This window comes from Trypanosoma rangeli (assembly GCF_003719475.1).
Source record: "Trypanosoma rangeli strain AM80 chromosome Unknown Tra_15.4_contig_00155, whole genome shotgun sequence".
Classification (NCBI taxonomy): domain Eukaryota; phylum Euglenozoa; class Kinetoplastea; order Trypanosomatida; family Trypanosomatidae; genus Trypanosoma; species Trypanosoma rangeli.
Window position 1 is genome coordinate 31,157 of NW_021705902.1, and position 11,990 is coordinate 43,146.

General features: G+C 54.0%; 6 protein-coding genes across 6 annotated transcripts, besides 11 other annotated features; all 6 read right to left on the reverse strand.

Annotated features, from left to right (window-relative positions):
- Positions 1-35: 35 nt before the first annotated feature.
- On the reverse strand, positions 36-599 carry TraAM80_05016 (uncharacterized protein; the record flags this gene model as incomplete). The annotated part of the gene is made up of 1 exon (XM_029381912.1): positions 36-599. The coding sequence occupies one exon, from the start codon at positions 597-599 to the stop codon at positions 36-38; it is 564 nt and encodes a 187-aa protein (XP_029238203.1).
- Positions 600-647: 48 nt separating this feature from the next.
- Positions 648-674: a microsatellite.
- Positions 675-1,102: 428 nt separating this feature from the next.
- Positions 1,103-1,133: a sequence feature (GA-rich).
- Positions 1,134-1,141: 8 nt separating this feature from the next.
- Positions 1,142-1,173: a microsatellite.
- A 14-nt stretch (positions 1,174-1,187) lies between these two features.
- TraAM80_05017 (uncharacterized protein) lies at positions 1,188-5,015 on the reverse strand (the record flags this gene model as incomplete). The annotated part of the gene is made up of 1 exon (XM_029381913.1): positions 1,188-5,015. One exon carries the CDS (start codon positions 5,013-5,015, stop codon positions 1,188-1,190), a length of 3,828 nt encoding a protein of 1,275 aa, XP_029238204.1.
- A 209-nt stretch (positions 5,016-5,224) lies between these two features.
- Positions 5,225-5,253: a sequence feature (A-rich).
- A 79-nt stretch (positions 5,254-5,332) lies between these two features.
- Positions 5,333-5,402: a sequence feature (A-rich).
- A 199-nt stretch (positions 5,403-5,601) lies between these two features.
- TraAM80_05018 (zinc finger family protein) lies at positions 5,602-6,687 on the reverse strand (the record flags this gene model as incomplete). Its single annotated transcript, XM_029381914.1, has 1 exon — positions 5,602-6,687. One exon carries the CDS (start codon positions 6,685-6,687, stop codon positions 5,602-5,604), a length of 1,086 nt encoding a protein of 361 aa, XP_029238205.1.
- A 337-nt stretch (positions 6,688-7,024) lies between these two features.
- Positions 7,025-7,058: a microsatellite.
- Positions 7,059-7,476: 418 nt separating this feature from the next.
- On the reverse strand, positions 7,477-8,925 carry TraAM80_05019 (flagella associated protein; the record flags this gene model as incomplete). The annotated part of the gene is made up of 1 exon (XM_029381915.1): positions 7,477-8,925. One exon carries the CDS (start codon positions 8,923-8,925, stop codon positions 7,477-7,479), a length of 1,449 nt encoding a protein of 482 aa, XP_029238206.1.
- Positions 8,926-9,118: 193 nt separating this feature from the next.
- Positions 9,119-9,136: a microsatellite.
- Positions 9,137-9,259: 123 nt separating this feature from the next.
- TraAM80_05020 (uncharacterized protein) lies at positions 9,260-9,856 on the reverse strand (the record flags this gene model as incomplete). Its single annotated transcript, XM_029381916.1, has 1 exon — positions 9,260-9,856. The coding sequence occupies one exon, from the start codon at positions 9,854-9,856 to the stop codon at positions 9,260-9,262; it is 597 nt and encodes a 198-aa protein (XP_029238207.1).
- A 46-nt stretch (positions 9,857-9,902) lies between these two features.
- Positions 9,903-9,929: a microsatellite.
- Positions 9,930-10,049: 120 nt separating this feature from the next.
- Positions 10,050-10,109: a sequence feature (GA-rich).
- A 387-nt stretch (positions 10,110-10,496) lies between these two features.
- On the reverse strand, positions 10,497-11,513 carry TraAM80_05021 (uncharacterized protein; the record flags this gene model as incomplete). Its single annotated transcript, XM_029381917.1, has 1 exon — positions 10,497-11,513. The coding sequence occupies one exon, from the start codon at positions 11,511-11,513 to the stop codon at positions 10,497-10,499; it is 1,017 nt and encodes a 338-aa protein (XP_029238208.1).
- A 207-nt stretch (positions 11,514-11,720) lies between these two features.
- Positions 11,721-11,745: a microsatellite.
- Positions 11,746-11,963: 218 nt separating this feature from the next.
- Positions 11,964-11,990: a microsatellite.

The following is an 11,990-nucleotide window of genomic DNA, read 5'->3' on the forward strand; positions in this document are numbered from 1 at the left end:
TGTTCGTGCTTGCCCCACCTCCTCCCTCCCTTCCTCTACAGGAACTTCTCCAACGTCATGGCCTGCTTGTCAATGCGCTGCAGGGGAGGGTAGGGCAGCGGCCCGGCGCTCCCAAAGAGCACGCCCTGCAGCTCTTCACGGTCGTATACTTTATTTCGAATGTTGCTGAAGTCGTGACGCTCAGGGTCGGTCATCTGCGGCACATCGGTGTATATCTCTGGTATGACGCGCTGTTGCTCCGCAGGTGCCAGCCGAAAGGGCACCTCCACCACCTCCCAGTCCCGCTGCTTCCACCGCTTCCGCAGCGTCTGCTGCGCGCACCAGATGTCAACGTTAAACTGCACCGTCCGCAGGTCCTTCTTGAAGCGGCGGCCACTCTTCTTTATGTTCACCGGGCCAATCTCCCGCAGGTACGCCGTGCGACCTCCAAACCGGTTGGCGTCATGCAAAGGAAGAGTGTTGAAGGTGTGCCGACGGCGGTTCTGAAACGGCAAATGATCGAAGACACCGGTCGAGATGGCCGCCAGACTGCAGTGAAGCACCGTCGAGCGGCAGCAACCCTGCCCAGACCGCACAAGACCGCAGCCAACACGTTGCATCGTGCTCTCGCACCACCGCCGCCTTCGCTACACCCCCCTCGAAAGAACCACACACACACACACACACACACACACCTGCACAAATGTCAATCGTTTGGTCGTGGGTGGCGGTGGCAGGAGCCGATGCGGGGTTGTTTGTGTGGGGACGGAAAGAACCAACAAGGGGGTAGAAGAAGCAGAGCGTGGGGCGACGACGTCCGTCCAACAGAACGTGTGAATAGGAAAATTTATTTCTCGCTCTTTTTTTTCTCTCTTTTTTCCACCCGGTTTCCTTTTCCATTTTTTTTTTATTTGGTCCCTTTTTTTCCCTACAGCTTCAACTTCCATTCCACGGCGCCCGATGCATTATTACGCCCGAGCAAACACCGCCGGCTGGGAAGGCATTGGGATAGGGACAGGGGGGTGGCAGTGAACCGCGAGCCCACACAGACTGCTTAGCACAGACGCACTCGGAAAGATGCATATTTGGTCAATCGCCGTCACAGGCAAAAAATGCGGGCCCCAAGCAAAGAAGAGAGGGAAAGAAAGAGAGAATAAACGAGATATATATAAATATATATATATATATATATATTTAAGTGCATATGGTCACCATTTAGCGACACCCTCCAAGGACTCCACAAGGGTCTCGGAGAGGCAACTAAAATGGCATTTGCCTACGCACACCTCTGACTTAGCTTGTAGCTCGTGTTTGCTTTCCTCCATGCATATTAGTCGTCGAAGCAACTGCTTCGCCTCCGATGCCTTCTCCCCTGGCAACAGCCGCACCAAAGCCCGCATGGCTCGAAGGCTTATCATCATTGCAACGTAACACACCCACTCATGAGTGCAGCGCGCCTTCCAGGTGGACGCGGCACGAACCAGCAAGGCACCAGGTGACTTGCTCGCTGCATGAGCATCATGAATTGCAATTACAACATGGGCGGCACACCCACGCACAAGCCGCATCGCTTGGTGCGTGTTTGCGTTCCTTTTCGTCTCCAACTGGGACAGAAACACCAGAGCCAGCTGCAACGCACTCTCCACCGGATGTACGCTGGACATGAGCTTCAGCGGCATGTGCACAGATGCCCCCTCGGCTGTCCCAAGGTGTGTTGTCCACTGCGACACAATCTGCTCCGCCCGGTGTTGCAGCGCGGCATGATGTGCGGCGCAGGTAAAGAGCCGCAGCACTTCCCAGTCCACTTCGTCAGTGCTGAAGCTTAGCTCTGCCGACTTTCGCAGCATGGAAAAGATGTGACGACCCTTTGCCACGTCTGCCTGCTGACCACTGAAGGCAATGTGGCTAATCTGCCGCGCGGCGTACGTCCTCAGGACGGACGCCAACTGTTCCTTTGCCTCACAGTTTGTAAAGGCATCAACCGCGTGGCGGAAAAAGTTTTCCTCCTCCTGTGATAATGCCCGCACCTCCCCCATCAGCAGCGGCCGCTGCAAACTCAGCTTCATTTCCGCAGGCACAACACGAGATTTAAGACGTGTCATGCGAACATACACCTCACCCAGCGTCTGCTGAACGTCGCGTATCGTGACGGTTGCGGAGGAGATGCAACACTCACCAAAAACTGTGCCTGCCGGGGCCTGCTGCATCGCATTGAAGAGAGACTGCGCCCGATGCAGCGACTCGAGCGCCTTGGTGTAGCGGTCGGTAAGGAAGTAGTGGTGCCCCACATGATAGTACACCTGTGCCGTCTTTGAGAGCAGCCGCTTGGACTGGAGGCCCACTTTTGTGAGAAACCGAAGAGCGGTGAATGAGAGCGACACCACATCCGGCGTGATGGCTGACAGCCACGCAAGCGTTGACTCCCCTGCGACGGACGTCTGTGTGTTGTTGTTGCTGTCGACGTCGTCGCAGTCATTCTTGTGCTCACCGCTGTTACCGCTGCTGCTGCTGCTGCTGCTGCGACGATGACAACGAAGACGTGCCTCCTCGCGTGCTTTGATGCGCCGGCTGAGTTCCAGCAGCACCTCCGCCGTAAACGGCGTCCGGTCACTCATGACAAGAAGCACAACGTCGGTGTAGAGCTCCCACAGGGTGGCCTCAAGAGGGGTCACGTTAAGCAAGTCCGTCCTCGTATCCACCAACGCCAGTGTCTCCACGTTGTTGGTGGCTAGCGGCAGGCCCTGCGTCAAAACTGCATCGCTTTTCAACATCCGGCTCATCTGCTCCAGGCGCAGGAGACCCTCCACGACGACCTGCAGAAGATCCTTCGCGATAAGACTGTGAATGTGCACATTACTGCCACGATTACTCTCCGTCCGCAGCCGCATATACACACGTCGCTCCGCAGCAAATTGTTCCATAGCGCGTGCAACGCACACACATACCGCGGCACTACACGGCAGAAGACACCGCAAGAAAGCCCGTCGTGTGGCAACGCAAAGAGCCTCGTCGTATGCGGCCTCCTGAAGGCGCACCTCAAAGCGGCCACAGGTCAGCAAGGCTTCTCGGTAGAGCTCCGGCAACTGAATGATGCCTCCTTCCTCCTCAAGTGCTGCTTTTTGAGTGTCAATCATGCGACCGATAAGTCCAGGGAGGCATTTGACGATTTTGCACACATGATTGCACGCCTCATCCATCTTCGCACGTTGCATGAAATATACGGCAAAGCTGCGTAGTAGAAGCGAAAGGGCGTCCGGCGCCTTAGTCTCTGAGTCTTTTAGATGCATCCCCATTCGAAAGCACATAGTCGCCAAACCCCAATTTAGCCGCTCGTTCTCTTCGGCGTGCAGTTCCTCCTTTGTTTTTGACGCCTCAATATTCTCCTCAACTCCCTCTTTCCCGCTGTCATTGGGGGATCCAGCCTTGTTTTTGGCGTTTGTGGTGCTCTCCCCCTCCCCCGCGGCATCCTCAGGGAGAAACTTCTCAAGACGCTCGTCTCTGGAGTACTCGTAAATCTCCAACAGCCCTGACTCGTAGTTGCGTATGACTGCGTACGTCATGCCGTCCTTGCCACACTGCTTAACCAGCCACTGCAGCACATTCATCGTGAAATTCATGGCGGCCGTGGCCATGTTTCCCTCCACAATTCCAAGCAACTCCTGCACTTTTCGCACCTCATAGCGCTTAATAATACCATCGTTATGCACGTAAATGCCAACCTGCGGCACATTCGCCAGTGTTGCGTCAAACCAGCACCGCAACGCATCTCGCTGAATCTCCTGCGGCGTCATGACAACCGAAGTATCCTCTAACTTTAGCACAGACTCCGTATTGTCCCTGCGGTCGATCACAATTGGGGTATCAATGCCCACCAATACCTCCATTAACCCAATCTCCCATGAGAGGATGTGTGAATACCGACTCAGCGTTCGCGTTTCCTTTAAAAGCGCGAGTGACCCAACACGGTGTGTCGGCAGTGTCACAACCCCACCGCCCGCAGCACTATAGCTGACATTGTTCATTTCCATCCGAGAGAAAACATCGTTGTGAATGCGGTAGAGCGCTTTACCCAGCAGTGCCTTCTCGCGCATGTCACGCACCCTGGTGCTAAAATCCTTTGCACTGTGTGAGTCTATCAACAATGTGGGCCCCATTCGTCTCACTTCCAACGCGAGTGGCTTCTCAGGGTAGTAGGTAGATTCAAACACACTCCTCAGCGTCTCCCCTGTAGAGAGCAACAGGACGTTCTCTTCGCCACCACGCCATTCCTGCACGGCACAGGAAAGCAAGGACCGCTTCGCTGCGTTCTCATCACGTTCAAAGCCAGGAGCGTGCTGATGCACATTGTACGTTGTGTCCGGAAGCAGGTAATTCCAGGTCGGCTGATCCAGGTCGGTTCCAGGCTGCATGGGCCTTGTCATGGGAAGCGGCGGAACCCCCTCCACCCGCCGCACATGAATGCTCTTTGTGATACTGCTCTGCATAAGGGTCTTTAAGGGCATGGACCCACCTGGATTTCGCTGCTTGTCGTCCTTCAGCACAACAAGCGACTGCTCCTCTGCAGTGTAAAGCGACGAGGAGGCAGGCGGTGGAGGCGGTGCGCCATCTTGATTCATCGATTCCGCACACGTCTGCAACAACTCGGACGGCACTGTGCGGAAAAAAAAATCAAACTCCCACTTATGTATCAATGCTGGTTTTGCCAGGGAACCCGCATGACTCAGTGCTACGGCGGGAACCTGCACACACCCGTCGTGGTTAGAGGTGGCACTTCTTTCACTACCGCCTCTATTGCTCTCACTCGTCTCGTTAGGGCTCAGCAAATTCCCATCGCGCGCTTCCGCCAACCGTTTTTGTTCCTCCTTCTTCCGCCGCTCATTAAACTTCTTCACGGCCTTCCGGTGCAGTGCACGTCGAGACATCCGGGCCGTATCCATGGCGCTGCTGCCCGCACTGCCACACCAGTGGCTCACACCATCCGCGTTCCCTGCGACATCCTCATTTTTGCCTGCCGCCGCGAGGGCTGCGTATGACATGACTGCAAATTTTCCGCAGGGAGAAACGAAAAGGAAAAGAAGAAGGCAAATTTACGGTCCCACGGGGACTGCCTTCGGCGGCGGCGCTGGCAGACACAGTCAGAGAGAAAGAGGTGCGTGTGTGTGTAGGGGGAGAGAACAGAAGCGAGAATGAGGGATGCGTTAAGAGGACACGGCCTTCGCCACGTCGGAGGAGGGGGGAGAAGGAGAAAGAAGGAAACAAACAAACAAACAACCACCGGTGCTACATCAGCAAACAATGGAGATATGTGCAAAAGCAAAAACATCAAACAACGTAACTGGAAGCAAAACCCATTAAACAAACAAATATAAATAGTCATAGCAAGCCACAAACAAACAAACAAGTAAACAAACAAACGAATAAACGACACCGAGATCCTCCAAAATAGTCAAACCGTCTGGAAAAAGAAGAAGACAAAAGAAGACGTATTTCCACCATGCATCTGCATGTTTATACATATAGATAAATATATGCGTGCATGCACGTGTGTCGCTAAGCAACTGATACTTTCGCCACCACTTCCATCGGCACCGTCATCCCTTCAACAGTCCTAAGCACAACATCTCAAATTGTCATGACACGCTCAATATTGGCGCGGCAAACAGGGCAGCAGTTGCTTTGTTGAAATCGCAACACGCTGGCGCACTCGTGGCAAAGACACATGTGGCGACACGGCAAAATTGTTGTGTTTCTGGCACTTGTCAGGCAAATAACGCAGAGATCCATCTCCTCTTCACCATTGCTATCGATAGTGTTGTAGTCGCCACCAAGGTCATACACGTCAGCTAACTCGTATACTTCTGTGCCGTGCTGCAGCAACTGCTGCACCATCTTTGCCTCATAGACCGGCCGCGTTTCTCTCTCTGAGGATTCACCTTGTGGCAGAAACGGCAACGTTGTATGCCCTCGTACACCGTCGGGAATGTTGAGAAAGGTGTATTGCGCTATCCTCACCGTGGATGGGGGTGAGGATGTGCAACAGGCGGCACTGAGGCGGTTCCCGTCAGCCCCACACTCCCGCCTTGAGATGGAGACAGGAACAGCATTGCTTGCGCTGAGAGCGTGTTGAGGGTAAGAAAGAGCCTCATCCGCAGGTGCCTCGTACAAAAGCTCAATAGCAATAGGTGCGTACACCAGCCGCCTTACCCTGTTCTCTGCGTATCTGAAGTTTGCCTTCCTCAGCCGCTCAATGTGTAGAGGTTCGCTAACCACAATCTCCTCCTGGAACTCCTCTGGTGAGACATACTCAAACAAACAAAAAGGGTTCTGACTTCGCTCCGATTGCATCAACAACACCCCTTCTCCAACGTGGTACTCAATATCCACGCCGGCAAGCACCCGAAGCGTCCGCCCCGGCTCCAACATGGTAATCGAAAACGAAAGCAAAAACCCGGCCTCCTTGTTCTTCGGGTCAAATTGCGTCAGCCTAAACGACTGCCGTGACGGAACGGCCACTGGAAGATGAATCGTCTCAGCGCGGTCAACCCCTTCAGCATCGTCCACTTGATCGGTGTCAAGGTGGAAGATGAGCGGACCTGTGATAGGCGGCTGACCAATGTAGCGGATAGTTGGCCTACCTGAGACGAGGTAAAATGTTTTTGGTCCCCCAACTAGATGCTGCGCAGCCGGTGCCGTCTGCCGGTTCCCCATTCTATTCCACTCTTTCCCTTCTTGGGCCTACTTGCTCCTCTTTTCTTCTTCGTTGTTGTTGCGGTTCCCCCCTTCTCCTTTTCTCAGCCTTGTGTGTTTGTGTTTCCCCTTGTTGTGGGGTGGCTTGATTCCGCTCCCGTTTTAAAAATTTTTGTCCGCTGAGCCTTTCCGCCCAGACCGTCGGAGCACCTGGTACTGCTTCCAGCGAGGAAGAGTCGGGGAGGAGCACACGGGGATGCACCGCGGGGGCGTTGGCAGGCAGTAGAAGACATCTGCACAACACCGGAGGGTGAAAAGGTGAGACAAAACGTACGATCAACAACAACAGCAGCATTATAAAAAAGAAAAAAAATCAAACAAACAAACAAACATCCGACTGTGCGGGAGGGCATACATCCGTCTCTATCATACATAAACCTCTCCTGCTGGCTTTCTGAACGTAAAACAACAAACATCAAAAGCATTCCCGTAACCCCACACCCTCTCCTTTCCTCTCCAGCCTCCAGCCTTCTCTCCATGACAGACGAAACTTGGAGAAGGGTGACGAGCAGGAAGGGGATGAAAAAGGGAAAAAACGGAAAGATAGAAAAAGGTCAACGGAGGGGGACAAATAATCAGAACCCCCCCGCACACACGCAGGCAATAACAACTGCTTCAGTCTACCGTCGTTATTGCTGGTGGCGATGCTTGTAGCGACCGTCTTACTACTAGTATAGTAGTCATAAGAAAAAGAGAAGCGTCTGGTCCTTGCAGTTGGGGCATCGGGAGAGCGTGGAGGGAGACATTGGGTCACATAGCACCCCGCACCCTGATTTTCTTCATCAGCGCCTTTGAGTATTCCTCAGGTACACCTAGCTCCTCTAACTCTGCCAGCTTCCGCTGACGGATGGCCTCGATCGCCGCCTCACGGTCCCGCATCTGCATCAAGATTTGATTGCCCTCCGCCACATGCTCTTGACGTTCGTGGCGCCGGCGCTCCTCCACCTCCATGATCTGCTTAAGCACTGCAAGGGAATTTTCTTCATGCAGCTGCTGCGCCCGCGCCTTCCTTTCTTGATCCTTCTCAAGCGCAAGTTTTTGTATAGCGACGATGTGCTCCAGCTCCTCCAGCTCCTGCTGGTGTTGCTGCGCCTTGATGCGCTTGCGCTCCTCCATCTGCTGCTCGCGAACGTGTGCCAAGTCTTGCAGGATGGCTCGTTCGTGTTCCTTCCGCTCCTTCTCCTTGCGTTGCGTCTCTCGCGCATGTGCCTCTTGAGCGCGTTTGGCACGGATTTCGTCCAGTTCGGCCTGTTTGTCCTGCACCCGCTGCTGCTGCGCCCGCACCCTGGCAATCTCCCGCTCCTTTTCCTCGCGTATGCGCTGCTGCTTCTCCGCGAAACGGCGCTCACGTTCCTCCTTCTCCTTTATGTACTCCGCTACACGTTTATCCTCCGCTAACTCCAGCTCCTGCTGCCGCTTCTTCAGCTTGATCTGCTCCGCGTTGGAAAGCGCGGCGTCTTCCATAAGGCGTCGTGCGGCCTCTTGCCGGCGCAGCTTCTCCGCGGCTTCTTCCTCCCGCAGCTGCTCAATATGGCGCGTCATCGCCTCCTTCTCCTGCTGATGAGCCTCAAGCTTCTGAATTCGGTCAATGTCCCGCTCGTCTAGCTGCGCCCGGATCACCGCCAGGTTCTTCATGCGGCCCTCCTTCTGCTGCCGCTCCCGCTCCTCGTATATGCGCTGCGCCTTGTTGGACTCAAGCACCATCATCTTCTCCAGCTCATCTTCCTGCTTTCGCTGCTCTTCTTTGTGACGCTTCTTCTCCAACAGCTGCGCGTTGCGGATGGCGAGGCACTTTGCCTCCATCACAACTTGATTCATCGCTCGCACCTCCTCAAACTGGTTATCAATGAGGTTCTTCGCCCGCTCCAGGTGAAGGCGCTGCTGCTGCTCCTCCTCAATGTCTTCAAGCGTCTTATCCTCCACGCCGTTCTGACGATGCTGAGCGTCGTACTCCTGCATGAGCTGCTTGTGCTCAATTGCGGCAGCGGTTCGCAGCCGCATGACGCTTTGTAGCGGCAACGACATAACCATCTTCCCGGCGATCATGTCACGTACGATGTCCAACTCGGTGCGAGTGAGAATTGTCGAGTCACGCGGAGCCTTGCGTTCGTTGAGTTCCTTGCGAAGGTCACCATCGGTCTGCCCGGGCCTCCGTGGGGGGAATACACCGGCGCTGAGCCGCGCCATCATGCTGGCCATCGCAGTACACGCGTCCTCCACCCTTTTTTAGCTTTTTTTTTATATTTGTTTTCCAGCGTGCAAGCAAAGGAAGAAATAAATGACGAGCATGCACACGAGGAACAATGAACGTGAGCGTACGCAATAAGAGCAGAATGAAGTGATGAGGCACGCCATTATCATCAGCAACTACGGGTAGAACCCTAATAAAAACGGGGGGGGGGGGGGGGGGATTCGGCCAGAAAGCAGCACTGGCGCAACCGACGTATAGGCGAAGCAAACAGCAGTGGGACATATTCCACAGCTTCCACGCATCCCGCTTCTTCTCCACCTTTATTCTGCGGTTGTGCCTCCTTTACATCGTACTTTTTGCCACGGCACCAGAGGACGCTTTCTTGGGAGGAGTAAACAAAAGTTTCACCGCCGTTTTCGGCACGGGTTTCATGATCTCCATCCGTTCCGCATGCGTTGGACGCTCCATAAGGTCCATCAAGGCGTGAAGCAGATCCTGACGCTTGAGCTCCTCTTGCATCATCTCCAGCAGTGTCTCATTTGACGCCTCCGCCTCCGCCTTCTGCTCAGGCGAGAAACGTGAACGCGACGACCGTGAGCGTCTCGCACCGCCGTCCTTTCTGGGGGCCGTCCGCTGCACCTCCATACTACTCATCAACGCACCCAGAATGTCGTTGACGCGCAACTGCTGCTCCAGCTGCGCCACCCGCGCCTCCAGCCGCTGCATGCGCTGCTGCCTATGTGCGCAGGCAGCGCACGCAGCTTCGTTGTACGGGCAAAACAACCTGCCACCCGTTGACGCTGCGGTATCCCGCAGTGGTGAAACGAAGAGTGCGGGTGTGTTTTCCCCGGTGTTCACGCCTACGTCTCTTACGGTCACCTGCACGACTTCGCCCAGGCCGCCCGACTTCTCAAACACTCTGTACCGCGTTGAGGCCATGCGTAACTAGGCCAAACCCGCCTCCTAACTGCAACATAAAAAAAAAGGGAGGGGGGGGGGGGGGGGGGGGAGGAAAACAAGCGCCAATACAACAGACGACGTGCGCGCACGCACACGCAGAAAGAGCCAGTGTGAAGGATAACACACATTTACACACCTCACACGCACACACAGCGACGTCGCAAAGTCAGTGAAAAAGAAAGAACACACACACACACACACAAAACAAAAAAAAACAAAATAAATTAAAAAATCCACCAGCAAGAAGGCCACACGGTGAACAACAACAAAAAGTTACACGCTCACACACAAACACAAAGGTAATATAATATCCCCCCTCCCCGTGAGCGCGACTGGAGCAGTAGTCGTCTCTCAGAAAAACAAACACATTGGAAACGAACACAAGAAAGACGCACTTCAATAACTGAAAAAAAAGTTTCATTCGCCCTCTAATTGCCCCCCGCACCCACACTCACACGCTCAAATGTATCCACTAGGCCCCTTCCTAAACCAATGAGTAGCTTCTGTCGCGGCAGCTCGTGAAACAAACAAAAGAAAAAAAAAGCCACAACCACGCTTTTTCTTTAAGCCTCTTTGCGTTTATGCAACTGCGAGTGGTGGCGATGGAACGTAAACATCATCACAGCAAACGCGCCTGCATCAAGACACTATGCAGGCTCACCATCGCCTCTATCTTGGCACGACAAAAAGGGCACGTCAGGACATCACCGCGGGTTGGGCGTAGCTTGTTGCTGCATGCCTCACAGCAGCAGGTGTGGTAGCATGGAAGAAACGTCACCGACGGGTTCGCATCAAGGCACAAAAAGCAAATCGAATCATCATCCCCCGTGCTCACTTTAGCTGACCGGGGCGTCGGCAGATGAACCTCGGCGGCCTCTCCCTCCCTAGTGTCATGCACTGCAGAGGATTCCACGGCAGCCTCAGGCCGTGTCTCGCCGTGACTACACGCACCACTCGACGCCGTGCCAGGAGGGAACTCATCGGCAGTGATGTTAGCATCGATATTGCTGTTGATGGTGGGGTCACCAACGGTACGCGGGCTGACAGCATCGGCGGCTCTGGCGTCATGAAGAAACGGCGTTCGCTCGTCCTCCAACAAGGGCTGTTCATCTTCTCTTCTCCGCTGACGCACGTGCAGGGATAACAGCACCAAGCCTCCAAACATTGAGAGCATTATCAGTGCCCCTCCCACACCCATGACAATCATGAAGTAATGCATCTCATTTCTCTCAATATTCTGCATGCTACACAACTGGATGACTTGGCCGCTTGAGCACGACGCGTATGGGGGCTGACACATGGAGGAGGAAATGCAAAAGTAGCACCAATTTCTTTCTTGACAGCTTTCACAGTCACCGTGGGTCACAGCGCAGAGATCTCCGCATCTGGTGTTGGTATCATTTACAATCGCATACTCAGCGCATGCCAGCGCTGAGGAAGCGGACCTCAGTTTATCAAAACACTGCTGCCCCACAGGTTTCTCACAACACCACGCACACTCCTTCATTTCCAGACATTCCGACGCGTAGTAAATAGGTCTGCTGCTACATCTACTCTGCGAAGCTACTGCTCCTGCTGCGGTTGTGGTGATGATTGCCGTCAGCACGGTTATTGTGCAACAAATCCTCAATAACATGCAGAATACAAACAGAAACGGTATCGCCACAACGCCAGCAAGGCGGTCCCAAGGTACTTCGTATAGGCGGCACCAAAGCTGCCCCGTTTGTTACGACCCCCCTACTGGCACCGTGACGGATGAGCCCTTCTATCGCCTACCCTTTTGCCAGATTTCACTCACTACTAGCAGAAGGGGCAAGAGAAGTCGAGTACATTCATACGCGAGAAGAAAGAAAGAAAGAAGAAAGAAAATACGTGCAGGGTCATGTACGACTCTCACCACCTAAATGCTGAGTGGACAATAAACGTTGGTCGTGCTGGTGTGTGTGGGGTGTGCCGGGGATAACACAAGCAAAAAATGAGCAAAATGAGGAGAAAGCGGGATAACAAAAAATCCCCCCCCCCCCCCGCCCAAAAGGAGGAACCACAACAAAGAAGCTCTGCGGCTCTCCTCGGCATATTCGTTTCCATATATATATATATATATATATATATA